The sequence below is a fragment of the Sminthopsis crassicaudata genome, chromosome 1 (assembly GCF_048593235.1).
Source record: "Sminthopsis crassicaudata isolate SCR6 chromosome 1, ASM4859323v1, whole genome shotgun sequence".
In the NCBI taxonomy this organism is placed as follows: domain Eukaryota; kingdom Metazoa; phylum Chordata; class Mammalia; order Dasyuromorphia; family Dasyuridae; genus Sminthopsis; species Sminthopsis crassicaudata.
In genome coordinates this window covers 510,099,526-510,126,717 of record NC_133617.1, presented here as the reverse complement: position 1 = coordinate 510,126,717, position 27,192 = coordinate 510,099,526, and the positions used below count along the sequence as shown (strand labels likewise).

Below are 27,192 nucleotides of genomic sequence, written 5' to 3'. Positions count from 1 at the left end.
GCTGATCAGATCAATACAAGCTTAGAATAATGTTGTGTCACAGGTTGGGCACAAAAAATTCCATGAACATTTGAGGTGAACTCTCTAGCTTTTCACATTTCTGGTGTTTGTCCTGTGCCAATGTCTCCCATGTTATACAATTAATCCTAAAGTTTTTAAGAGACCTTGAGAGTGTACTTGTATTGTATTATGAAGGTCCACAGAGACTTTTAATTCATTGTTGTATGACTATGAAACCTGAACAGTATACCAGTGCCATTCTAGGAAATCGAATCACTTCCATTTGAATTGTTTCTGAAGATCACCTGGTAGGATAAATTATCAGATATTGAGGTCCCTTCTCAAACTAACTTGCCAAGCATTTCAACTCTACTGCTAAGAGCACAACTATATTGAGTTCAAACACCAAATGTATGCTTGTCAAAAAGATTATTTTATGGAGATCTCACAGAGGGCAAGCATTCACAAGGTGGTTGGAAAAGCAATACAAAAGTCTGTATCCCAAAGAGAACAGAAAAAAGGAGAAAGGGCACACATGTGCAAAAATGTTTGTAGCAGCTCTTTTTGTAGTGGCAAGAAACTAGAAACTGAGTGAATGCTCATCAATTGGAGAATGTCTGAATAGGTTATGGCATATGAATATTAAGGAATATTATTTTTCTTTTTTTTCCTTTTTAAAAAATTAATTTATAATCATAATTTTTTGACAGTACATATGCATGGGTAATTTTTTAGAACTTTATCCCTTGCACTCACTTCTGTTCCAAATTGGAATATTATTTTTCTATAAGAAATGATGAGTAGGCTAATTTCAGAAAAGCCTGGAAAGACTTACATGAACTGATACTGAGTGAAATGAGGAGAACCAAGAGGACATTGTATACAATAACAAGATTATAAGATGATCAACTATGATGGATTTGGCTTTTCTCAACAATATGGTGATAAAAGGCAATTCCATTAGACTTGAGAGGGAAAATGCCATCTGCATCCAGAGAGAGAATTATGGATACTGAATAGTATTTTCACCTTTTTTTGGGTTGGTTTGTGTGTTTTCTTTCTTATGTTTTTTTTTTTTTTCCTCTTTTGGTCTAATTTTTCTTGTACATGACAAATACGGAAACAAGTTTAAATCAATATCACATTTAACCTATATCAGATTTCTTGCTGTCTTGAGGAAAGGGGACGTAAGGAAAAAAATTTGGAACACAGTCTTATAAAAATGAATGTTTAAAACTCTCTTTACATGTATTTAGAAAAATAAAATACTACTAAATTTAAAAAAATCCTACATATTAGAAATTCTCATTTTTAGATGCAATTTCTTAAAAAGCATAAACAGCTTCTTTCCTTTTTTTCTTCCTCTGACTTCCTTCTTTTTTCCCCCTTCCTTTTTTCTTTCTCCCTCCTTCCTTCTCTCCCTCTCTCCTTCATTCATTTGTTCTTTTTTCCTTCTTTCCTCCTTTTCTCCCTTCTTCTCTCCCTCCCTTTCTTTATTTCTTTCTTAAAACACAAATGTCTTAAGGAATTGTTTATCCTAGGACTAAAGAAAAGCCAAGGGAAGAGATGGTATGCAAGAGGAACTTTTGTCAATTGTTAATCAAAAACATTTATTAAATGCTTACTATGTGCTGGGCTCCATGGTAAGCACTGGGGATACAAAGAAGGGCAAAAGATGGTCTGAGATGGTCCCTACTCTCAAAGAACTCCCGGTTTAGTGGCGGAGACAACATGCTAACAACTATGTATGAATTATTTTGCAGTTGTTTAGCTGATCAGTAATATCTACCTACAGAAGAAATTAGAAATAATAGAGGGAAAGACATTAGAATTAAGAGAATTGGGAAGAGCTTCCTGTAAAAAATGGGGTTTTAGTTGGAATTTAAAACACCCAGAGTCGAGAGGTGGAGTTTCTTATTCAAAGAACAGCAAGGAAGTCAGTGTCACTAAGTGAAGATTATGTTGGGGATTGTAAGGTATATGAAGACAGAAAGAAAGGAAGGGCAGCAGGTTACAAAGACTTTGAATGCCCAAAGGAAGATTTTTATATTTGATTATGGAGGTAACAGGGAGGCACTGGAGTTTACTGAGCAGGGTGGGAGTAGGGTGACATGATCAGGTTATAGGGAAGATGACTTTGACAGTTAAGTAAAGGATGGAATGAAGTGTAGGAAGACTTGTGTCACAAGGTGACCAAGCAGTGGGCTTCTATAATGGTTCAGGCTTGAGATGATGAGGGCCTCTATCAGGGTAGTGACAGTGTCAGAGGAATAAAGGGAGAAGGTAAAATAAACAGGTCTTGGCAACTAATTATATATGAAGAGGGTGGGGGTTAGAGTTATTGAGAATTACTTTTGGGTTGTAAGCCTAGGAGACTGGGAGGAATACAGAAATTAGGAGAAAAGGAGGGTATAAGATAATGAAGTTAATTTGGGACAGGTTCAGTTTGAGGTGTCCCACAAATACAGTTGGCAGATCTGAGATTGGAAGTCTGCAGAGAGTTTAGGACTGGAGACATAGATCTGAGAATCTGAGAATCATCTCCATAGAAATAAAATAACTGTATCTATGGAAACTGATGGGATCACCAACTGAAATAGTATAGAGGAAGAGAAGGCAGCTCAGGACAGAGTAGTTAGGAGATTCTTGCTGATTTTTGAAAAAACAGTTTCAATAGATCAAGATTGAAAGCTAGATTACAAGGGGTTAAGAAGTAATTGAGCATTGAAGAAATCTAGGCACCAAGTAAAGACAACTATTAGGTGTCTGGTTATGAAAGGCAAAACAAAAATGAGGATTAAGGCAAGTTGGCATTATTGTTAATAGTAGTAATAATGAAAATTGGAAAAGCTAGGTCCAAGTGGATAATGTGCAGGGCCTGGAATCATGAAGACTTAAGTTCAAATTTGGTCTCAAACATTTACTAGTTGTATGATCCTAGGCAAGTCATTTAAGCCTGTTTGACTGAGTTTCTACACCTATAAAATGATCCAGAAAAGGAAATGGCAAACCATTCCAGTATCTTTGCCAAGAAAATCCTAAATGGGGTCACAATAAGTTGGACACTACAGAAACAAATGAACAATAACAAAAATAGTGATAATGATAAAGCAGGCCCTATCCTTTGTAAAAGCTCCTCTATTAAACTGAATAAATTACCTTTTGCTATTCAGTGAATTCCAATATTGACACTTCAGATGATCTTCTGGTTTATCTTTTCCCCTTCTTCAGCAATTTATACCCAAAATTGGGAATATCTTTGTTGGCACGAACAGTTGGGCTGGTGACAAATGTGTTTATTTTCATTGCCTGGGACAATATTTTGAGCTCTGGATAAATTCCACCTGGAGAAATCTAGCTGCACCAGCAGCTTGAAGGAGGGAATCCGTAGGGTATGATTTTGATCCCACTCTTTCAAACCAGATTATGACATTTTCATGATTGGAAGGCCAACTATACTCTTCTGTTCAGCTTAGATTTCGCTGTGAAGGGAGACTTAAAAACTTGTTTATATTTCACTGGGAGGGAGTGCAGGAAGAATGTTAGGAACAATTGAAGAGTGAGGATACAAATGAACCACCCAGAAGAGCCACCTCTGTTTCACACAGAACTAGCTTTTGCATTTCCTCTGCTGAAAGGATAACCACCCACTGTTACTCAGAATAGCTCTTTCTCTGTCTGATTTATATGGAATTGACCAGGCCTGATGAAAACAGAGCTGGAACGGAATGTTAAAATGAAAAACGTCACAGGAAGAATCTATTTTTTTGAAAACCATTAAATCAGTGTAAGGAGAGTATATCCAGTTGGGCTTGGACAGTGGACTTAAGATATGTGTGCACATGTGTGCATGCTCCTTCCCTAATCTTCCTACAAACATTCTTATATATGTTCACTAAAATTTCAAGGAAATCCAAGCTCAATTCAGGCTGCCAATAACTGTCATTCACTAGAGAAAAAAAAAAAAAAATCTCCCTTTGACAATAAGAATGGTTTGATTGAGGAAACAAGTAGTTTTAAGAAATATGCTTGATTTCTGAACTGACCTCACATCCCAGTGTATTTTAATAGAAATGTCTGAAGAACTTCACTTGATGGCCTCTGGGACACAAGACTGGCAGATTTTTCACTATGAAACAGACCTGGTCTCCCTGAAAGGGTCATTTAAGAAAAGGCCAGGATCTTGGGAGGCTTTTTTTTTTTTTTTTTTTTACTGAAAAGGCTATCTGGAAAAAGACTAAGCTCATTTTGGAAAGACACTTTATCTGGTAAGAGACTTTGGCCAGAAATGTCTTAAGTTAAGCACTGAAGCTATAATAAATTAGACCTTTGTGTGCTTGGAAAAAATAGCAGCAGCCACAGTCAAGATGTGAGGTTCTCACATTATTTCATCAGCTGTTTTCATCCTTTCTTCTTTCTCACTGCCATTTGTTTAAAGTGACTATCCTTCAAAGAAAATCACTGACATTTTCTTTTTATAAAAAGAATTGCATTTATATAGTGCTTTGGGGTTTGCAAACCAAATAATAGTTCACTTTATCCTTACCACAACCCTGGGAGGTAGATGCTACTATTATTCTCTTTTTATGGATGTGTAAACTGAGGCAAAATGAGGCAAAAAGTCAAGGGCCTTGGCCAAGGTCACATAGTTAGAAAGCATCTGAAAGTGGATTTGAATTCAAGTCTTTGTGAGTCTATGTTTAACACTTTGTTCACTGTGCTACTGAGCTGATCTATTTTCTCTTGTGTATTCCTAACATATCATTAACAAGATCCTATCCTGGGTATGAACAAAGAAAGAGACCAAGGTTAGACCTTTTCCTAATTTTTGGATCCTTCTAACTCAATTATTACAGATCTGATTCTGGATGCTCTAGAACACATAATACAGTATAACAAATAACATGAAAACTACTAATTAGATTTCCAAGGAGGTTTTCTCTGGCATAGACCTCTCCCCACCCCATTTCATGGTATTTTATCTTTTCCAAATACATATAAAGATATTATTCAATGTTCATTTTTGTAATATATGGGGTTCCAATTTTTTTTCCTCTTCTCTCCCCAAGGCAGCAAGCAATCTGACATAGGTTATATGTGAATAATCATTTTAAATATATTTCCATTATTAGTCATGTTGTGAAAGAAAAATAAAAATAAAAGGGAAAAACCGCAATTAAGAAAAAATAAAAATAAAAGGTGAAAAGAGCATGCTTTGATTCACATTTAGTTTCCACAGCTCTTGTTCTAGAGTTTTCCACCCAAAGTCTATTGGTATTGTCTTAGATCACTGTATTGTTGAGAAGAGCTAATTTTATCATAGCCTATCACATAGTCTTGCTGTTACTATGCACAATGTTGTACTGGTTTTGTTTACTTCACTCAGCATCAGTTCATGTATGTCTTTTCAGTTTTTTTTTTAAATCAGCCTGCTTGTCATTTCTTTTTCTTTCTTTCTTTTTTTTTAAAACTCTTCAACTTTTTTTTTTTAATTAAAGCTTTTTATTTTCTTTCTCTTTTATCACAGCTTTTTATTTGCAAAACATATGCATGGGTAATTTTTCAACATTGACCCTTACAAAACCTTCTGTTTCAAATTTTCCCCTCTTTCCCCCTCCCCCCTCCCCTAGATGGCAGATAGTCTAATACATGTTAAAGTATATGTTAAATCCAATATATGTGTGTATATATATATATATATATTTATATAGTTATCTTGCTGCACAAGAAAAATCGGATCTAGAAAGAAAGAAAAAAAAAAACCTGAGAAGGAAAACAAAAATGCAAAAGCTTTTTACTTTCAAAACATATGCATAATTTTCAACATTCACTCTTGCAAAACCTTGTGTTCCAAATTTTTCTCTCTTCCTTCCCTCTACATCTTCCTTAGATAATAAGTAACCCAATATATGTTAAACATGTGAAATTCTTCTATATACATTTCCACAATTATCATGCTGTCCAAGAAAAATCAGATCAAAAAAGGAAAAAAAATGAGAAAGAAAACAAAATGAAAGTAAACAACAACAAAAAGAGTGAAAATCTATGTTGTGATCCATACTCAATCCCCACAGTCCACTCTCTGGGTGCAGATGGCTCTCTTCATCACAAAACCATTGAAACTGATCTGAATCATCTCATTGTCGAATAGAGCCATGTCTATCAGAATTGATCATCACATAATCTTGCTGTTGCCATGTACAATATTCTCTTGGTTTTACTCACTTCACTTAGTATCAACTCTGTACATAAGCAAGACTCTAGGGATTAAGTCTAGCTCTGTTTGAGAAAATCAGAAACCCAAGTCAAATTAAATCAAATTCAAGCCCATTTAAGAGCATTCACTAAACCCCCCAATGCTATCCTCCAGATTGTAGTCTATCAGAAGACAGCTTTTTAGTCAGCATTCGAGTTGAATTTTCATTTCAGTTCTATTCTTATTAAAAGTTTACTGTACACTTGGCACATCACAGATATGCCTATGCCAGAACTTAAAGAGTCTCTTTGAAGAATGAGTCCCTTACCTGTAGAAGCTCAAGGTCAGAAGAGTCTTCTTGACCAGGCACCATCTCTGTTAACATCTCAGACATGACTTTTGTGTTTCCTCGGACAACATCAAGCTCACTCCTCAGCCTGGCAATCTGTTATAAGCCAAAGGCAAGGGTGAAGAAGAGGTGATAAATTAGCAGTTATATTAAAATAACTGGTTTTTCTCAATACCTTTAAAATATTACATTTGTTTCTGAATATTCCTTCCCTTCGCACCTACCAAAGTGAGCCTTTCCTTGGAATAAAGATTAAAAAAGAAATAGGAAAAAAAGTGAATTCAACAAAACCAACATATCAATTATATATGACAGTCCATGCAACATTCCATATTCATAGTCTCAAAACCTCTTATTAGGAAGGGAATGTTTTTCTCAATACTTTTTAGGACTAAGCTTGGACATTATAATTATACAGTGTTTGGTTTTGCTTTATTGTTCTTTCCATTGACACTGTTGTAGTCACTATAAGTAGTGACTTCTGTGAGCAGAAGCTCTTTTGCTCTATTTTCTTTTCTCTTCTGCTGGAATTCATGTTTGCAAGAAGAGGTGGCATCTTTGGCAGGTCAGTGAGACACAAGGGTGTCACAAATGAGGTAGGGCTATATCAGAAGAGATTTATCAAACAGCATTTAAAATGCTTATTTGTGCGTAGTACTGCATTAGGGACACAGAATATAAACTTCTAAAAGGCAAGAACCAAGAGGGCATTTATTTGGTAAGATAATATCGTTATAGGGGAAGAGAGGAATGGGGGTGAGGAGAGGGTATGAAGAGAGAAGAAAGAAGAAAAAAAACAGAGAAAGAAAGCAAAGAAAAGGGAAAGGATAAGAAGGATGAGGAAAAGGAAATGAAAAAGGGGAGAGAGAGAAAGGAGGAAGAAAAAGGAAAGAAAGAGAGAAGGGAAAAGGGAGAGAAAAGGAAAAAGAGAGAAAGGGAAAGAGAAGGAAAGAAGATTAGAAACGCATTAATATTCTAGCTCTGGAAACATCTGGTGGAAAGAAATCTTTGGAATTTGCCTCAAAAATTAAAAGAAATATCTTAACTTTTCCTGATGCCAAACCAGTTTTCCTGCAAAATTTTCTTCTTCTGTTTTCTGTAACAATTCAAAGTCTTAGTCCTCTAATGATCCTGCCAATTCTCCTCTGACCTCTCTCCAAAATCTTTCTGACATATGGGAAGGCAATAGAAGGCTTCCATAATTCCACAATTTGAATCATGAAGGGGCTTGTTTAGGTATTCACGAAGAAAAAATGATTATTAATTACAGAAGAAAAATGCTGAAGGGCATTTCCCTGCACAAATTGCTTAGGTAGAAAGCCAAATAATTCATAATAAGAATAGTAAGTACTCAGTAGAAAATCTAGGACTTGAGTTATACAAAGAAAACAAAGACTGCCTCCAACTTGTATCAGTTGACTGATGGTGACACCACATAATAAGTTATTATGGGCCACCATAATAAGCTAAGCTATCATTCATTCCCAACGTAATGTCTGTTGATAAGGTATCCCTGACCAAAAAAATCAACGTGAATTCCAGGGGTACAGGTAGAAATTACTAAAATATGAGAAAGTTAAAAAAATGTTAGATAGCATGGTATGTCTGGAGAACAAGGTGTAAACTTGTATGGCTGGAACACAGATTGCAAAGAAATTGATATGTAATAAAGTGAGAAAAGAAATGTATTATTAGAATTTTGGAGCATTTTGAAAATGCAGGAAAAGGAACAGAGAGCCAGTAAAGATTTTAAAATAGAAGAACAAAGCTGTGCAAACAAAACATACAGCAGTATCAAGGACAGAGCAGAGGGAGTAGAGACAGGAAGACCTATAAGAACGTATGTGGTAATAAGGACTTGGATGAGAGTGATTAGAGTGAGAAAAAAAAAAAAGAGGAGAGACGTATTAAAGGCATTTTATTGAGATGCAATGACAAAGACTTGATAACTAATTGTTTATGGGAAGGGATTTAAAAAAAATAACTTCAAGGGTACAAACCCTAGAAGAGTCCAGGTATTAGCAATCAAAATGGTAATATCTGAGCAAGTTCAGGGGGAAGAATAATGAGTTTAATTTTAACATGCTGAATTTGAAGAATTGGTAGGACATCCAGATAGTGATAATCTGGAGGCATGGAGTTCACTGGGATATGAGTCCAGAGCTCAAAAGAGAAGTCAAAAGTTAGAGATGTAGATATGGGATTCATCCTTACACATCTGCATAGAAAGGTGACAGCTGAAGTAGTGCTGGGGAGAGAGACTTCAGGGGAAAAGATATTCTGAGAAAAAAACTGATAAGGGCAGGTCTAATGGAAAAAAATGACTAAAATGAGGAGGCTCTTTGAAGGGCCAATGAAGGAGTGACTGGAGAAGAAAGAGGAGAGCTAACAAGGGGTGGCATCCCTGAGGCCAAAAGAGAAGTGGTGAGAAGAATGAACAAATATATATGTAGCTACAGAGGTCAAGGAAAAAAGTGTGAATAAAGGACACTGAATTTGGCAATTAGGAGGTTAGTAATGACTTGTGAAAGAACCATTCTGGTAGAGTGGCAAAAACAGGAGACAGATTTGTTAGAAGCTAAAGAATGGATAAAGATGAATTTCCCCAAGAGCTTGGCTGTTGAAAGGATGAAATGGATCAGAAAGGACCTAAACAGCCTTAAAGGGTTAAGGAGGAGCTTTTTTATAGGACTGAGGAGACAAAAACAGATTTGTAAGCAGAAGAAACCAGTGGCAAGGGAGGGAGTAAATATGAATAAGAGAAAGGAGATGACTTTTGGAGGAAAGCTCTGGAGAAGCTAAGAGGGAATGACATAAATGAAATTGACAGAAGAATTAGCCTGTATGATCAGAGAGAAGGAAAAAAAAGTAGAGAAATGAGAAAGAGAGCTGAAGGACCATGCAATGATCTTGCAATGAACAGGTTCTCAATGTAAGAGAATAGGAAGATGGCATTGGCTATAAATGTGGACATGAGAAAAGAGAAAAGAGAAGGAATAGTAATGCTGAAAGGGAAAAGGGGAGATAGTCAATAAAGAGAAGGATGCCTGGCAAGTGGCAGCTAGAAAATAGCTAAGGTCATGCAATGGAAATTTGTAGTGGGTGAAGTAAACTGAGTTTGGCAAATTTATTCTTTAAAGCTCAGTAATCCTGGAATAAGTACAAAGAAGTATGATGCAGGTTACTATGGGTGAAGACTCAAAGGCCGTGAATGGTTGAAGTTAAGAAAAACAAGCATTCCTAGCTTGTGAAACATTAAATAACTAAACTCATATTATACCTTAAAGTTTTCAAAATATTTTACAAATATTATTTCATTTAAGCCTCAAAACAAACCTCTGAGATTAGATAACACAGATAATAACATCTTTTTTCAGATAATAATACCAACAATAAGAAAAGTTAAGTGGTTTGCTCATGATCAACTAAGTGCTCAAAGTGGGATTAGCCTTCCAAGGCCTGCACTCCATTTGGTATCCTGTACTTCCTTTTAGCATGTTTGTGTCATGCTACCAAAGCTGGGAATAAAAACAATTATTGATGAGAGAATGGAAGATATGGGATGGGTTAAGGGAGCAGGTTTGGTTGAGCAACCTAACAGAAGCTCAGCTCAAGTCATACTTCCTTCATTAAGCTTTCCCTGATCATCTAAGCCTACCCTGATCTCTTCCTTCTCTGGGTTTATTCTAGTATTGGTACTTAACATATATTGCCCTATTTTTCATGTTTCAATTTATCTTCCCAAGTAATTCATTGAGGGCAGGGATCACTTGTTATGTGTTTTTATATCTGTCTACTGCAGCATCTTAAACATAGTAGCAAATTGCTTAGTATCTGCAACATAAGATCTTAGTTTGAAAGAAGTTTTGAGGGATAATCTATTTCCTGTCAGTACCTTAATCAAAACTATACACCACATTCAAAGGGAATTTAATTTATTTTAAGATGTCTAGGGAAAGAGTTTCTAAAGTCTCCATCTGTAATTCCTTTTAAAGGACAGCAATCATTTATAATTTCAACCAGAAAGTGATAGGGATAAAAATGTAAAAATTTGCACATAGGTTCAGAAAATAAAGATCACGCATGCAACATTAGAAACTTGGATAGATAGAAATCAATTTGAAAAAGATCTGAGAGTAGAATGCAAAACTCAGTATATTAACAATGTAATACGGCTGTCAAAATAAGTTTGCAATGTTAGTCTGCATTGAATTATTTTCTGTCTCTTGTTTTAAAGAGAAATAGGAAAGCCACAAGAAAATAAACTGACCTCAAGGATACTGTCATTAAAACAACTTTTAATGTATGTTCTTGGATCATTCACATTCAATCTAAGCTTTTATAACCAAATCTATAGTCCTATACAGTAAAAATTAATTCTCAGAATGATAATCCTAAGATCCTTACTCAAAACAAAATTTAATAACAATAATTATATTTAGTAAGGCAGGAAAGTTATAAATACATTTGAAAAAGATTTTCTATAAGAAGGGTTGAAGTCAAAATAGATTTCAAAATTAATCCTTTCATATTACGGGAAAACTTCTTTCTCTAGGATTTTAGTTTTTAGAGTTTTCCCATCTAAGTTCATAAAATGAAGATTAAAGATTTGAAAAGATATTTTTAAAAAAATATAAAAGTTTAGATGTAGTCATTTTTTACTCCAATTCTCAAATGTTAAACCAATGTAAATCCTCCAAATTTTAAAAAAAAGGTACCTCCTAAACTTTTCCAACAAACCCCAGTTTTAGGTCATTACCAGATTGGATTGTATAAAAAGTGTGGCAAAGTAAGCTGCCTTGCTAACAGACTCCAAGTTAAAAGATACCTGTTCTGAGTTTGCGGTGATAGGCCCAGTCACATTCAAAGATGGGGCCTGAGGAGCTGCATATGGTGTAGGAGAAGGTGCAGAAGAGGATGCGGAGCTCATTCTTTGCTGCGATTGAGACTTATGCATAGTCGCTGCTGGATCCACTTCAGGGATACTCTGCCACACCAATAACAAAATCCTCCATGGATTTAAACTGTTTATAAGAATATATCTAAACTATCCCACCCTGAGTAATATCCCAGATGCCTGAGGATGGACAGAAAGACTTGCAATCCAACCACCATGGCTCTAGCTTCAATTTGACTGCTGTTCTAAATCTTGTGAGAATAAAAAAATAGTTGTTTAGCTCTTCAAAGGAATTACAATTGTAGTTATAATGAACATCTAGCATTTCAGACAGGAAACTGATAGTGCTAAATATTACTAACCATAAAATTTAAAAACATTTGTTATTATCTTTTCCTTTTATACTACCTCGATTTGCCAATGTATCTCTCCTTTCCCCTGTCCCAAAGGGTTTTCTCTTATAAAAATGATTTTTTAAAAAAGCTCATCAAAACCAACATCAAAAAATAGAACATTGTAGACATTGTTCTACACCAATAGTACTCCAATGTTGCAAAGAATGGGGGAAAGCATCTCCTCATCTCTTCTTGATCATGATTCTTTCAGAGCATTTAATTTAATTTATCATGGATTTTTATGCAGTGTGATAGCTTACTATATTTTGGCCTTTGCAAGGAGAATAATACAAATAGTAATTATATACTTACAGAATATTCTTTTAACCACTGGCACAACAACACTGCTTTGTGTCTTTATTAAAAGAGTAAAGCAGTTATGTTTAAACCACAAAACACAGAAAGTAGTTTGTATAATACAAATCACAATCACAATGAGTTCAATGTTTTAAAAATCACAACTCCCTTTGAGCATCTCAAGTCATTTCTTGTACATTAACTCATTCACTGTCAAAGGCCCCCATCCTTACGACAAAAATTTACTTAATCAATTATGAAGTTAGCAAAGCACTTTCTTAACAACAATCCTGTGAGGTGTTATCCATTTTTTGTAGATGAGGAAGGTTGGCATTTTAAGAAGTTGAGTTACTTATCCATAAGCAATATGGCTAGGGGGCAGCTAGGTGGCGCAGTGAATAGAGCACCAAGCCCTGAATTCAGGAGGACCTGAGTTCAAATGTGGTCTCAGACACTTAACACATCCTAGCTGTGTGATCCTGGACAAGTCACTTAACCCCAGCCTCAGAAAAAACAAAAAAACAAAAATACCCCAACAATATGCCTAATTAATTGCTACATCTGAATTCAAGGCATCCGATTTCTGATCCAGGATCCTATCAAATTGCTGCTACCAGCACAGCATTTCATAGAAGTCAAAGGGCTGGTGTAATATGGACAGGTATAAATCAAAGATCTCATTCCATTCCATGTAATCACATCTCACTGGTCCAGTAGATTGTATCAGACTGGGAGTTAAGACATGAGTTCTAGTCTCAAGATCCACCTCTAAGGTATTCTCAAACAAAACCCCTTAACCTTAAGTTTTCTCTCTTTCTGTAAAACAGAAAGAATATAAGATGCTCCCAACCTTACTTTTTTTTTTTTTTTTTTTTGGATAAAATGAATTTTAAAAATTAGGTGCTTTCAATTCCTACAACAATGGTATCATGATCAAAACTGTTAACTTAATAAAAACTTTCTGTGGGAGATTCTTAAAGTTTTGATTTCCTTGGAACTATATGTTTTAAAGTTGGGGTTCCCAAAACTGACTAGAACAAATGGTTTGTCTGGATTAATTTTGAATATTGTTGTGCTCTCTCCTTCCCCCCAAAAAAGTATGGCTTCACTTGATTTGAAGTGATGGGAAAAGATGTAGCCCTTTGTCACTAAAAAAATTATCAGTAACTTCCAAATTTTCTGTATCATCTAAGATTGAAGGTGACAGGGAGATAACTGAATTTCTACCACAGGCTCTAATCAGGCTTCTCAAAGATAAATTCTAATGAGGTTTGTGTGATGGGTCTCAGTAAATAACCATCTTCATGAGAACTTGACATTAAAATGATCCTCAATGAGGTCTTTCTAGGCGTGGTATTAAAATCTTCTGAAGGTGAGGGAGATTTTTCATGTTCTTTAAATCACCAGTCAACCAGCTGTCTCATTTTATACATTCTCTATTGTTCTTAAAAATAAATGCCCTATAAACTTTGAAAAATGTTTTGAAGTTTAATAATTAAGAAGGGACAACAGAAGGTTGGTGGAAGGTTATCTAATTCTTTACTGGGTCTTCCTGAAAAATGTTATGCTGTTGGCTTACCCGCTGTGGTGTATGTATTGGAGACAGAGCATCTAAGTCTGCCATGGGAAATTCGATTCCTTTTCTTTTCAGTTCTTCATAAATATGTACCACTCCAGTGAGATCAGGACTACTCCGAAATGCATCAGCCCAAGCCTAAGAAAAACAAAACAAGAACTCTTTCATGATAATTTTATTTTAAAAGTTCTGTCAAACTTAAAAATCTACAGATCCAGCAGAATCTACTAACTATTAAGAAACTATTAACCACCATATGGAAAGATTGCTCAAAATCATTAAGAGAAATTCAAACTGGAAGAATTCAGAAGTTTCAACTTACATGCAGATAACTGGCAAAAATCAAAACAGACAAGAATAGGTGATGTTGGAGGGGCTATGGAAAAACTGACACACTATGGAGCTGGAGCTAGCCAACCAAACTGAAAAGCAATTTAGAGTTATGCTAAAAAAGCAATTAAAATATTCATAAAACTTTGATTCAGAGATTCCATGCTAAGCATATATTACTTCAAGGTGGTTAAAGATAGATAGAACGGTCTGATATATGCCAAAATAATATTTGCAGCAATTTCTTTGGAAGAAAAAAAAGAAAGGACATATGTGATCACTGATTGGGAAACAGCTAAACAAATTGTAGTACAAGAATACAATGGACAATTTATTACTGAGCTATTAGAGGTTATAAATATAAAGAATTTTTAGAAAAGGGAAAATCGGCAAAAATGAAGCAAGTAGAACTTGGAAAACAAAATATGCATGGACCACAACAATGCAAATGCAAAGTGGGAAAAAAAAATGCTACAGAATTCTAATGCTTAAGATAGGTCTTTGAGAAGAGTTGAAAAAAATGTCCTGATTTCCCTTCATCTCAGAGAAGGAAGACTATGGGTGTGAACTATTTAATGCACATCTTTTCAGATGTAGCTGATGCACTAGTTGGTTTTTATTAAGACTGGCTTTTTTCTTTCTTTTTTTTATTATACAAGAAGCCTTGCTGGGTGGGTAGGGGCCTACATTCAGAAATTAAAGTATTAGCTCCCTGATATCTCTAAGATCAAACACAAACTCCTCTGTTTGGTATGTAAAATCTGGCACAAACTGATTCCAACTTTTTCAAACTTATACATCATTTCTAACATTACATCATCTATAATTTACTCAATTTGGTTTGCTTGTTGCTCTTCTTACATAACATTCTATTTCCAGCCTCCATACAAACTGTTTCTCATGCCTGCAATATACTGTCCCTTCCTCACTTCTGTCTTTAAGAATTCCTGGTTTCCTTCAAACTATCACCTTTTATATGAAGCGTTGATCATTCCAAGTGCTTGTGCAATTACCTTGTGTTTATTTTACACATATTAATTATATGCATATGCTGTCTCCTTGATAGAATTTAAGCTCCCAAAGGACAGGGATTGTTTCTTTTCAAGTTTTGAATATTCCCAATACTTAGTATTGTCTCAAGAACATAATAAGTATCTAATAAATGCTTGCTGATGAGTTAATACAAATACAAAAGGCAAACCTTTTTTTGGGGGGAGGGAAGAAGTTTATGAACTCTCTATTTCTCCTTTTTAAAGAACCTAACACAATTTTGGAATATATACAAAATTGGCTAAACTTTAATCTGTTCCTCTCATTCTAACTCTGCTAAAATTTAAACTATGGAGCTGGATTTTCAATAGCATTAATGGAAACAAAACATAATGTTTAATATTTCTGTGTAGCAGATATAGAAAAGTAATACAAAAGTATTACTGTGCATCCTATAATGAGGACATTCCTTGAATAATAATGCATTAGGCTGTATAGTTGATAGAAAAGGAAGAGAAAGTCTTGTTATAAAGTCAGTAGGATCAGCTACAGTGAGATTTGATTCACATGTATTCTTATATTCTTCTATTTGGTATTCTTAACACATGGTATTAAAAACACTATATAGGGTAGCTGGTATATTAAGAAAAATGGAAAAAGAAATAGATTTATGATATGTAGCATATCAAAGTTGGGTTTCAAGATAAGGTTTTTCACTTATAGATTACAGAACATTAACACAAAAAGGAATCTTAGAGATCAGTTAGTCCAAATCTTTCATATGATAAATAAGGAAACTGAAGCCCCAAAAACTAAAAGAACACATAGCTTATTTGTGGCAGAGGTAGAATTGAAAATCAGGTTGATTCCCAACTTTGGGTCTTTTCATGTAAACATAAATATTGAGAAAAGTATCCCAAATCTATAATTAGAAATAAATGTTTAATAAAAATTTTCAAAAAGCACGTTTAAAAAAAAAAAACTGAGCTAGACTATTAAAAAAAATTAGGAAAAAAAGAATTATCTCCTCATTTTATACCCTCTTATATTTTCTACTGATCTTGAAAATTTCTTAGGTTTGCTCTTTAGGATTTGTAGCAAATTTCATAACAAAGTTAGCTAGATGATTTCCAAAGGGCCGATAAAGGAAAAGAGAAATCTATTTTTATACTATCCCAAGTAAGCTACACAACCAGATAAGGCTGTATTAGCTTTTCTAGAAAATGTTTGCATTTGTAAACTCTGTTGCTGCCATACTCATTTATTTGCTTCCTTGTGTCAGGTACTGAATTTCAACCAATCCTACTGTACCAGGAGAAATCCTATCTCCAGACATTGAAGCCTTTTGGGATGAGAAGATCAGCTTCCAAAAAGCCTCCTTAATTATAATCAAAGCACTTCGTTTACTACAAAAATAACTATTCATATGCATTTACTTGATCCACTTGTTTAATATGTGTAATCAAAAACTTAAAGTCAGTTCACCAAAGCAAATTCTAAGTTTAATTTTGGTCTTTGAATAATTATTTTATTGTGTGGTGGCAGCTAAGTTAAAATGTAACCTTAGTACTTATTAGCTATGTGACTTTGGATAAATTTGATTGCCTCAGTTCCCCCAACTATAAAATGGGAATAATAATAGTACCTTCCTTAAAGGGTTATTGTAAGGATGAAATGAGATAATATTTGTAAAACACTTAGGCCAGAGCCTGGCACATCATAGGTATTATATAAATGCTAGCTGTTATTTTTAATCTTTCTTGAGGGTTGAAGGGAGATCTGTCCTTGTTCACCACAAAGGCTTCTATAATATCAGAAATGCTGCTTTAATACATTTTTAGGGGAGGGTGGCTAGGATACTCTCTCTTCACAAGTGGGATCAACCTCTCTTTCTTTTACCTAATTACTAAAACAATCAATCGATCAATCATATAACAGGCATAATGTTAAGTTTTGGAAATACAAAGAAAATACAGAAATAAGCCATGCCTTCAAGATGCTTATATTCTAACAGGGAAGAGTCACGTAAACATATAGTCAACTAAGTTTAAATTACTCTTTCTAGGATAAAAATTCTTTAAGGATTGAGCTCCATCCTGATATCCTATCTAGTTATAAGCTTGGAAAGAGAGGTTTTACAGATCTCCTGTCCCCCTTCCATCTCCCCTGCCTATCCCTTCTCATTCTGAAGTGGACACAAAATGTTATACAGAACCCCTTCTAACCTTATATTCTTTCTTCTAAAGGCCAAAGCTGTAGTTAGATCAGACATGGGGACAATGAGGATACGGAAGGGAGGGGGTAGGGAGGTAGAGAGGTGCAAGAGAATAATTGTAGTTCTTCTTTTCTTCACATGTCAAGGTCTCAGTTAGATACTAATTCAGTTGCCAGGTACACATTCTTTTGATAAGTTGAATGCTGTGGACTATCTGATCACAGCAGGGTTTATTAGTTCAAAGGCTTACAAAGCTTTCTTCTTCCCTGACTGGTAGAAAGACGAATTAAGTAGAAAGTTGTGGTCGTGTAGGGGTAAGATTAAAGTTAGGATAGGACACAGAAATATGTAACGAAGAAATAAAAAAATTATATTTATAGAGCATCCCTTTGGGATGACATCAAGATCAATTTCTCAAAGGTTCTAAATATCCATGACTTCTCTCTCCTCCTTTCTGCCTTTTGATATTACTGTTTTCCTTCAACTCTCAGCTCATGGATTTTCTAGAGGAGGCCTTTCCTAATCCCCTTAATTTTTTAGAGCCTGCTATCAAGTATTTGATGTAAAATAATATAGTTTTCAAATCTTTCAATTTCTGTCTCTAAACAATTCTTCAATCTATCCTTTTCACAATACTGAAGCAACTATTTTCATTCAGGTCTTCATTTACTTGTTATCTGGACTAATAGCAATACTTAGTTGGTCTCCTAGCCACAGGTCTCTCTCCACTTCAGTCCATCCTCTGCACAGCTGCCAAAATGATTTTCCTTAAGTATAGGTATGTATGACCAAATCATTCCCTACCTTGTCAGTCTCATACATTACTCTCCTTCCTCACCTCTAAAGTATTGGCAAATTGTTCTTCTGATTCTTCATATCAACACTCTATTTCCCATTGGGCCTTTGTACTGGCCATCTCTTGCTGCCTGGAATGCACTTTCAGTGACATTTTGGGAAAATTTGTTACTTCAAGATTCAGCTTACTGATATATACAGAAAATGTTTTGTGATCCTCTCAATTACTAGCATCATCTCTCCTTAATGTTCTATCCATGTACTTACCTATTGTTTTCCCCATATAATATAAGCTCTTTAAAAAACATTTTTGTTTTTATATCGCCAGAAAGGAAGCAGAGTTCCTGGTGTAGAACTGGTACTTAACAAATGCTTATGGAATGATTCTTACACAAAGAACCAGGTCATATCTCAGTATTCTAAGTACAAATCCTGGGAAATGACAGAGGTGGCTCTGGCAGCCAGTTCTCCCCAGTGACTATGTTATTCAAGAGCGTGAAAGTCATCATGGTAAAAACCCAGCAACAACTCATTTTGTTCTGCTTATGTTAGAAGACTAGAAGCTTATGGAATGATTCTTACACTTAAAGAATCAGGTCATATTTCAATCTTTTAAATATAAACCCTGATAAATAGCTAGAAGCCTCAGTAAATTTTACTTCTAGTTTCTTGCATACTATGTTCCTTTTTCCTTCCTATAAGTGGTAACAGAGAAATGAAAGAGTTAAAAGACAGACTGATAAGAAAAGAAGGTAAATGTATTCAAGCTTTAAACAAATCCTTCTATCCACCAAACTTTTCTAGATAATGGGAAACAAGTAAAAGTTATTCTCAAAGAGCTTGGGGCCATGATATTAGAGAGGATAGGAATGTATATGTGCACATGCTGGGGGAAGATATGCTAGATAAAGTACTGTAGAAAAATTTATGGAGATGGAATAAATAAGCTAAATGGAATGGAACAATGAGTATGTGAGTGTCAATAATATTGGGAGGGGGGCAGGAAGAAGGGAAAAAGCTGAAAAGATAGGAAGGAGCAAAACTCTAAAGGAAATTTTGACTACTTTTGAGTGGAGGAGTAACATGGACTGACCCATGTATTAATATTATTTTGGCAGATGTGTGAAGATTGGAAAGAGTGAAGATAGAAGTTGGAAAACCAGTTAGAGATTATTAAAATAAGCTAGGCAAGAAATAATGAGAACCTAAAGGAGGTCATGTAAATAAAGATATGTAAGTAAAGTAACATGTAAGAGATGTGGGGATTAAATGAATAACACTTGCAACTAACTGAATAAGAAAATAAGGGCAAGCTAAATATGACTCTTGAGGTTTCAAGCTTGGGTGATTACTGAAATGGTGGTGCTAAACAACAGAAAAAAATAGAGGTCAGGCATCAGGGCAAGAAGAAGGTCCAGATCCATCTCAGAGGGCCTAATCTTCTGTAGGATGAAACAACAGGTGTCAACTAGCAGTTCTGTCACTGACTACCCAAAAGTTATAGATCCAGAGCAGAAATAAATAATGAGGGATCTGTATCTGAGTCATGAGGGGAGAGAGAGAGAAACAGAGACAGAGACAGACAGACAGACACACACAGACACACATACGTAGACAGAGAGAGAGAGAGAGAGAGAGAGAGAGAGAAGAGAGAGAGAAGAGAGAGAGAGAGAGAGTGAGTGTGTGTGTGTGTGTGTGTGTGTGTGTGTGTGTGTCTGTGTGTCTGTGTCTGTGTCAGTTATAGCTCCTAAACCATTCTGAAATCTGCAGAGGAATAACCAGTTCCAGACCAAAGGGAAGCTTACAGTTCTGGTACTTTGAAACAGCAGTTTTCTCTTGGTGATTTATAATGATTTAGTCCAAAAACAGGCAACCAAAATTTGAGAAAGTGATATCAGCATGTCACTCAGAACCAAACTGAGGTGAAGAATTTGCTTAGACCAGAGGGGCAGCATCAGACTTTGCTTTGGATCAAATCACTGTGGTAGTACCAAAAGCTGGTAAATCCTCAATCTGAGCTCTTCTTGAGAGAATAGAATAAAACAACATTCTAGAAAGTAATAGCAGAAACATCCCAAACTTTTCCCCTAAAAGTGAGCAGAACCTGTCTTAACATAAGGTTCCACATCAGGAAGTAGGTTGAAAGAATGAGAAAACAAAGAAAGAAAAATAATCCCACCATAAAAAAAAACTATTATTGGGAGAAGGACTCTCAAGACACAAACCTAGATTAATAGCTATAATCAAAGCTTCAAAGAAAAACATAGCTCGGGCAAAAATTCATTAGAATTCCTGAAAAAGATAAAGCAAGAGTTTTAAGGTATTTTTATAAACAAAATGAAAGAACAAGAAGGAAAAATGAAAGCAAAAAATGGAGAGCTATGGAAAAAATAATTGGAAAGGGGACTAACTGCTTGGCAAAAGAAGTAATAAATCTTGCCCAAGCATCAAACTTCTTGAAAATTAGGATGGATCAACAAAAGTCAATAGTTCCATGAGACAACAAATATAAAACAAAGTAAAAAAGACTGAAAAAAATTTAAGATATTTCATATCATAAATGACTTGGGAAAAAAAAAAAGATCAAGGAGAGAAAATTTAAGAAGCATTGGATTACCTGAAAGTCATGACCACTAGACATCATATTTCAAGAAATGTAAGTTGAGGCAGAGGATTCTGGGAAGATGGACTAAGTAAGAAAATTCCCAACTGTCCAGATGTCCCCCACAAACAAGACAAAATAGTGTTTCAGGATAAACACAGAGTAGTAAAAATAAACAAGAGTTGAGGCAGAACAGGAGTCCTCTTGGGACAAGTGGAGAAGATTCATAGAAAGATACCATGATGGAGGTTTGGCTCTTGGGAACTGTAAACACTTTCAGGTTAATTTGGCTGAAACAGCAAACTGCCAATTCTAAGATTAGCTTAGGAGGTAATCTCTGCCCCAACCACAGGAATTTTCACCTTCTGGATAGTAAAAGAAGTTGGGCATCTAAGCAGGAGAAGATTGAAGGAATTTCTGCTGATAAGGGACACCAGGCCCAGCTGTGATATCCAAATTCTGCCCTGGGCAAGAAGGAACAAGCATATCCTCTGAAGCAGAAGCAGTGGTACAAGCTGCTGGCTGCAGGCACTTTTTGGTTTTGGATTCTAGGGCAGAGGGGAGAACTGAAGGGCCTGAGACCAGAGGTAACATCCTTCATCACTGAAGAGTGATTGCACCAACAATTTGCTTTAAAAAAAAAAAAAAAAAAAGCAGGCAAAGGAAAAAGTTACTATAGGAATGGAGAAGCCAGGGATTTGTCTTCAGATAAGGATCCTGAAGCACAAAAAAGTTTTCCTACCCCCAAAGAGTAACGTCAAGTGGTCACTTGCCCAAAAAGAATTTATAGAACTTTTAAAAAATTTAAAAATCAAATGAGATGATGAAAAAAAAATTAAATAAGAACAATCCAAGAAAAACAAGATTATGAAAAGAAAATCAACCAAGTGGAGATCCAGAATCTTAAAGAAGAAAATGACTCCTTGCAAATCAGAATTAGGTAAGGGGATGCTAGTGAAGTTTTGAGACCAAGAAATAATAAAATATAAAGAATGAAAAAAACAGATTGAGAATGTGAAATATCTCACTAGAAAAACAAATGATCTGGAGATCAGATCAGGAAGAGAAAACATAATAATTGGACTACCTGAAAGTTACCAAAAAAAAAAAAAAAAAAAGAGAATTTTGACAGAAATATAAGAAATAACTAAAGAAAATTGTCCCAAAAAGTCAGAACAAGAGGAGAAGTAGAAATAGAAAAAAAAAATCCACTAATCACAATCTTAAAGAGATCCCACAAGGAAAACTTACAGGAATATTATAGTCAAATTCTAAACTCCCCAGTTAAAGGAGAAAATATGATCAACAAAGAAAAAAACAATTCAAATACAGTGGAATCACAATTAGACTCAAACAAGAACTAGCAGTGGCTATATAAAAAGACCACAGGTCTTGGCACACTATATATTGAAAAAATGTTAGAAGAAAAATGCCTAGATTTCTCAGAACTAGAAGGGAAAGAAACTTCTGAAAAAAACTCTCAAATGAAAATTCCCCACAACATTACAAACAATATCCAGGGTTTTCAGGTCAAAGAAAAGAATACTGCAAGCAGTCAGAAAGAAAGAATTCAAGTACTGAGGAATCAAAGTCAAAATCACATATAATTTAGTAGTAACCATTATAAAAGAATACAAATTTTGAATATTACCTACTTTGTGATAGAAAAACAAAGGACTCTGAGTAAGAAATGACATTTTCTTAAAAACATGGCCAATATACAAATTTGTTTTTCTTGACTATTCATATTTGAAAATAGTTTTCTTTCCTTTATTTTCTCTCTTTTTTCCCTGAGGCAATTGGGGTTAATTGACTTGCTCAGGGTCACACAAGTAGGAAGTGTTAAGTGTGTAAGGTCACATTTGAACTCAGATCCTCCTGATTTTAGGGCTGATGCTCTATCCACTGTGCCATCCTAGTTGCCTTTCTTTATTTTTTTTAATGGAGAAGATAGGCTTACAACCAAGAATTACTTACTCAGCAAAACTGAACATATTTCTTTTGTTAATCAATCATTTTCCAGTCATATCCAGCTCTTTGTGATACCTTTGGAGTTTTCTTGGAAGAGAGATAATGAAGTGGCTTGCTATTTCCTTTTCTAATTCATTTACACATTAGGAAGCTTAAGCACACAGGGTTAAGTGACTATGCCCAGGGTTACACAGCTAGTAGGTCTCTGAGGCCAGATTTGAATTCAGGAAGATCCATTTTCCTGATTCCAAATCTAGCACTGTGCCACATACCTGTCCGAATATAATTCTATAGAAGAATATTTAGACCTTCAATGAAGGAAAGGCCCCTAAACTTCCTAATAAAAAGCCTAAGTTGCATTGAAACTTCGAAGTTCAAATTAAGAAAATTATGAACAACTGTAAAGGACTAAACAACGATAAATTACTTACATTTTAATATGGGAGATGATGTGTCCCTTCTGAATCCTATTGATTAGAGATCAAAAATTCTAATTATAGAAAAGACTTCAGAGTGATTCTGTTATGTCTTAATAATATTGAAAGAAGAATGGAAAAGGAGGGGAAGAGAAAAACACTGGGAGTGGAGGTGGGGAAGGAAGGTTAGGGAAATTATCTCACACAATCAAGATGTATAAGTAGGATTCTATAAAAACAAGGAGGAAGGGGATGGGTAATAGCTGACAATTGAACTCACTCTCCTCTGTACTAGACAAAGGAGAGAAAAATACATACACAAAAAGGAGAGTGTAGTAAGTCATTAGACTGCTCCCCACAAAAAAGTGAAAGGGCAAATTAGAGGGAGGGCAGTTAAGGAAAGGATTAATCTCCAGCAAAACAAGTTGTAACTAAAGTTTAAAGCACAATAATATTTGCATCCTTTTTTATGATGGCAAAAAATTAGCATTGAAAAGATATTCATTATTTGGGGACAGGTCAACAAATTCTGAAATTTAAATGTGATGAAATGCTATTTTGCTATGAATAATGTTGAAGGGGAAGGATGCAGAGAAATATAAGAAGACTTGTATGAACTGATATAGACTGAAATGAACAGAACAAGAACAATTTACTCAATGACAACATTGTAAACACAAATTTTAAAAGATTCAGAAACTCTGGTCATACAATGATTACCACTATTACAGAAGAAAAATGATGAAATATGCTACCTATATCATGAGAGAAAGACGAAGGACTCAAAATGCAAAATGACACTTTTTAAAAACATAGCCAATATAGAAATTTGGTTTTTTGACTACTCATGTTTGAAAGTTGAGTTTTCTTTTCCTTATTTTCTCAATATTTTTCTTAATAGAAGGGAAAGGTAGATTTTTTTTCTGATTAAGAAAAATTCAATTTAAAAAACAATTCATGGGATCAAATAAAATTGTCAAAGGAAAGAATAGAGCAGGAGTACCAAATAAGGTTTGAGATAATTCAAAGGGTGTTTTGGAGAACACCTGCTATTAATGAGGAGGAGGAGGAGGAGGATTAACCAGTTAAGAATTAGTAGAGAAAAAAATCTTGGAATCAACACAGGAATATTTCACACAATAGTGTCAAATACCAGAGAAAGCTCAAGGAAGATGAGGAATGAGAAAAGACCACTATGTTATTAATAAATGGTCAAAGGATATGAATAGGCAGGCACTTTTCAGAAGAAAAAAATCAAAGTTATCAACAGTCATCTGAAAAAAAATGTTTTAGATAATTAGAGGATACAAATTAAAGCAAACCTGAAGTATACTTATCAAACTAGTTTGGTTGACAAAAAAGGAAAATAAAATAAGTAGAAAAACTGGTACTTTAATGCACTGCTGATGGAGATGTGGACTGGTCCTACCATTCCGAAAAGCAATTTGGAACTATGCCCAAAAAGCCATTAGACTGTATAGTGATACTGCTACTGGGTCTGTACTCCAAAGAGATTAAAGAAATAGGACAGTATTCATAGATACAAAAAAGTACAGCAGTTCTTTTTGTAGTGGCAAAAACTGGGAAGCTGGGAATATTTATTACTTGGAAAATGGCTGAAAAAATTATGTTGGTTGATTGTCCTTTTGATGTAATATGATTTTGTGGTCCCTTCATTTTAGGGGGGGGACTTCTGTTCTAACAGTAAGTCAGCAAATCCAATCTTCTAGTTTTGGAATCTGCCTCAGAGACTTCTCACATTCCCAATCTAAGAACAGCAATCTGTCTGATTCTGAATAGACCATGCCTCAATTCACTGCTGACTGATAATATTGTCAGTGAGAACCAAATTCCAGAGACTATTCCTCTTCTACTTCTGGGCCATAGAATTAGCATGTCAATGATAGAAAGCTGGATAAATGTATTTCTTTGCTTATCTTTCCTTGCTAATTTCTTTTGGAATTCAGCCTGCTTTCTTTCTTTCTTTTTTTTTTTTTAATTAATTTTATAATTATAATTTTTTTTTGACAGTACATATGCATGGGTAAATTTTTTTTTTTTAACATTATCCCTTGTATTCACTTTTCCAAATTTTCCCCTCCCTCCCTCTACTCCCTCCCCTAGATGACAGGCAATCCCATACATAATAAATGTGTTACAATATATCCTAGATACGATATATGTGTGTAAAACCAAATTTCTTGTTGCACAGTAAGAATTGGATTCCGAAGGTATAAGTAACCTGGGTAGAAAGACAATAGTGCAAATATTTTACACTCATTTCCCAGTGTTCCTTCTCTGGGTGTAGATGTTTCTGTCCATCACTGATCAACTGGAACTGAATTGGATCTTCTCTATGTTGAAGATATCTACTTCAATTAGAATATATCTTCATACAGTATTGTTATTGAAGTGTATAGTAATCTCCTGATTCTGCTCATTTCACTCAGCATCAGTTCATGCAAGTCTCTCCAAACCTCTCTGTATTCATCCTGCTGGTCATTTCTTACAGAGCAGTAATATTCCATAACATTCATATACCATAATTTACCCAACCATTCTCCAATTGATGGGCATCCATTCATTTTCCAGTTTCTAGCCACTACAAAAAGAGCTGCCACAAACATTTTGGCACATTCAGGTCCCTTTCCCTTCTTTAGTATTTCTTTGGGATATAAGCCCAGTAATAGCACTGCTGGGTCAAAGAGTATGCACATTTTGATAACTTTTTGGGCATAGTTCCAAATTGCTCTCCAGGCATTACTATTTTTTTTGTTTGTTTCTCTTCCCAGATTATTTTTACCTAGTGAATACAATCCTTCCTTTGCAACAACAACAACAACAAAATTTGGTTCTGCATATATATATATATATATATATATATATATATATATATATATATATATATATATATATATATATATATAGTACTTAAGATATACTATAAGATATTTAATATGTATGGGAATGCCCGCCATCCAGGGAAGGGGGTGGAAGGAAGGAGGGGAAAAACTCAGAACAGAAGGGAGTAAAAGGGATAATGTTGTAAAAAAAAAAAAAAAATTACCTATGCATATGTATTGCCAAAGAAAAATTAATAAAAAAAAAGGGGGGGGGAAGAAAAAACAAGACAAACAAACAAACAAATAAGCAAATTGCTCTCCAGAATAGCTGGATTCTTTCACAACTACGCCAACAATGCATCAGTGTCCCAGTTTTCCCACATACCCTCCAACATTCGTCATTATCTTTTCCTGTCATCTTAGTCAATCTGATAGGTGTGTAGTGGTATATCAGAGTTGTCTTAATTCGCATTTCTCTGATCAGTAGTGATTTAGAACACTCTTTTATATGAGTGGATATAGTTTCAAATTCATCATCTGAAAATTGTCTGTTTATATCCTTTGACCATTTATCAATTGGAGAATGGCTTGACTTCTTATAAAGTAGAGCCAGTTCTCCATATATTTTGGAAATGAGGGCTTTATCAGACTCTTTAACTGTAAAAATATTTTCGCAATTTGTTACTTCCCTCCTAATCTTGTTTGCATTAGTTTTGTTTGTACAAAAACTTTTTAATTTGATATAATCAAAATCTTCTATTTTGTGATCAATAATGATCTCTAGTTCTCCTTTGGTCATAAATTCCTTCCTCCTCCACAAATCTGAGAGGTAAACTATCCTATATTCCTCTAATCTACTTATGATCTCATTCTTTAAGCCTAAATCATGGATCCATTTTGTTCTTATCTTGGTATATGGTGTTAAGTGTGGATCCATATCTAATTTCTGCCATTCTAATTTCCAGTTTTCCCAACATATTTTTTCAAATAATGAATTCTTATCCCAAAAGTTGGTATCTTTGGGTTTGTCAAACACTAGATTGCTATAGTTGTACCCTATTTTGTCCTGTGTACCAAACCTGTTCCACTGATCAACTAATCTATTTCTTAACCAATACCAAATGGTTTTAGTGACTGTTGCTTTATAATATAGCTTTAGATCAGGTACAGCTAGATCACCTTCATCTGACTTTTTTTTCATTAATTCCCTTGAAATTCTCGACCTTTTGATCTTCCATATGAATTTTGTTGTTATTTTTCTAGGTCATTAAAATAGTTTCTTGGGAGTCTTATTAGTATAGCACTAAATAAATAGATTAG

At 34.8% G+C, this 27,192-nt stretch overlaps 1 protein-coding gene across 4 annotated transcripts in view; it reads right to left on the bottom strand.

Moving 5' to 3' along the window:
• TOM1L2 (target of myb1 like 2 membrane trafficking protein) overlaps positions 1-27,192 on the bottom strand; it is a 167,064-nt gene that overhangs the window by 58,104 nt on the left and 81,768 nt on the right. For 3 of the 4 annotated variants that reach the window (XM_074281569.1, XM_074281570.1, XM_074281572.1), the window contains exons 5-7: positions 13,714-13,848; positions 11,374-11,532; positions 6,525-6,641 (exon numbers count right to left, since the gene is read on the bottom strand). In XM_074281569.1, the coding sequence (XP_074137670.1) occupies positions 6,525-6,641; positions 11,374-11,532; positions 13,714-13,848 (411 nt within the window). The remainder of the gene's footprint in view (positions 1-6,524; positions 6,642-11,373; positions 11,533-13,713; positions 13,849-27,192) is intronic. The other variant, XM_074281571.1, reaches the window with a different exon arrangement.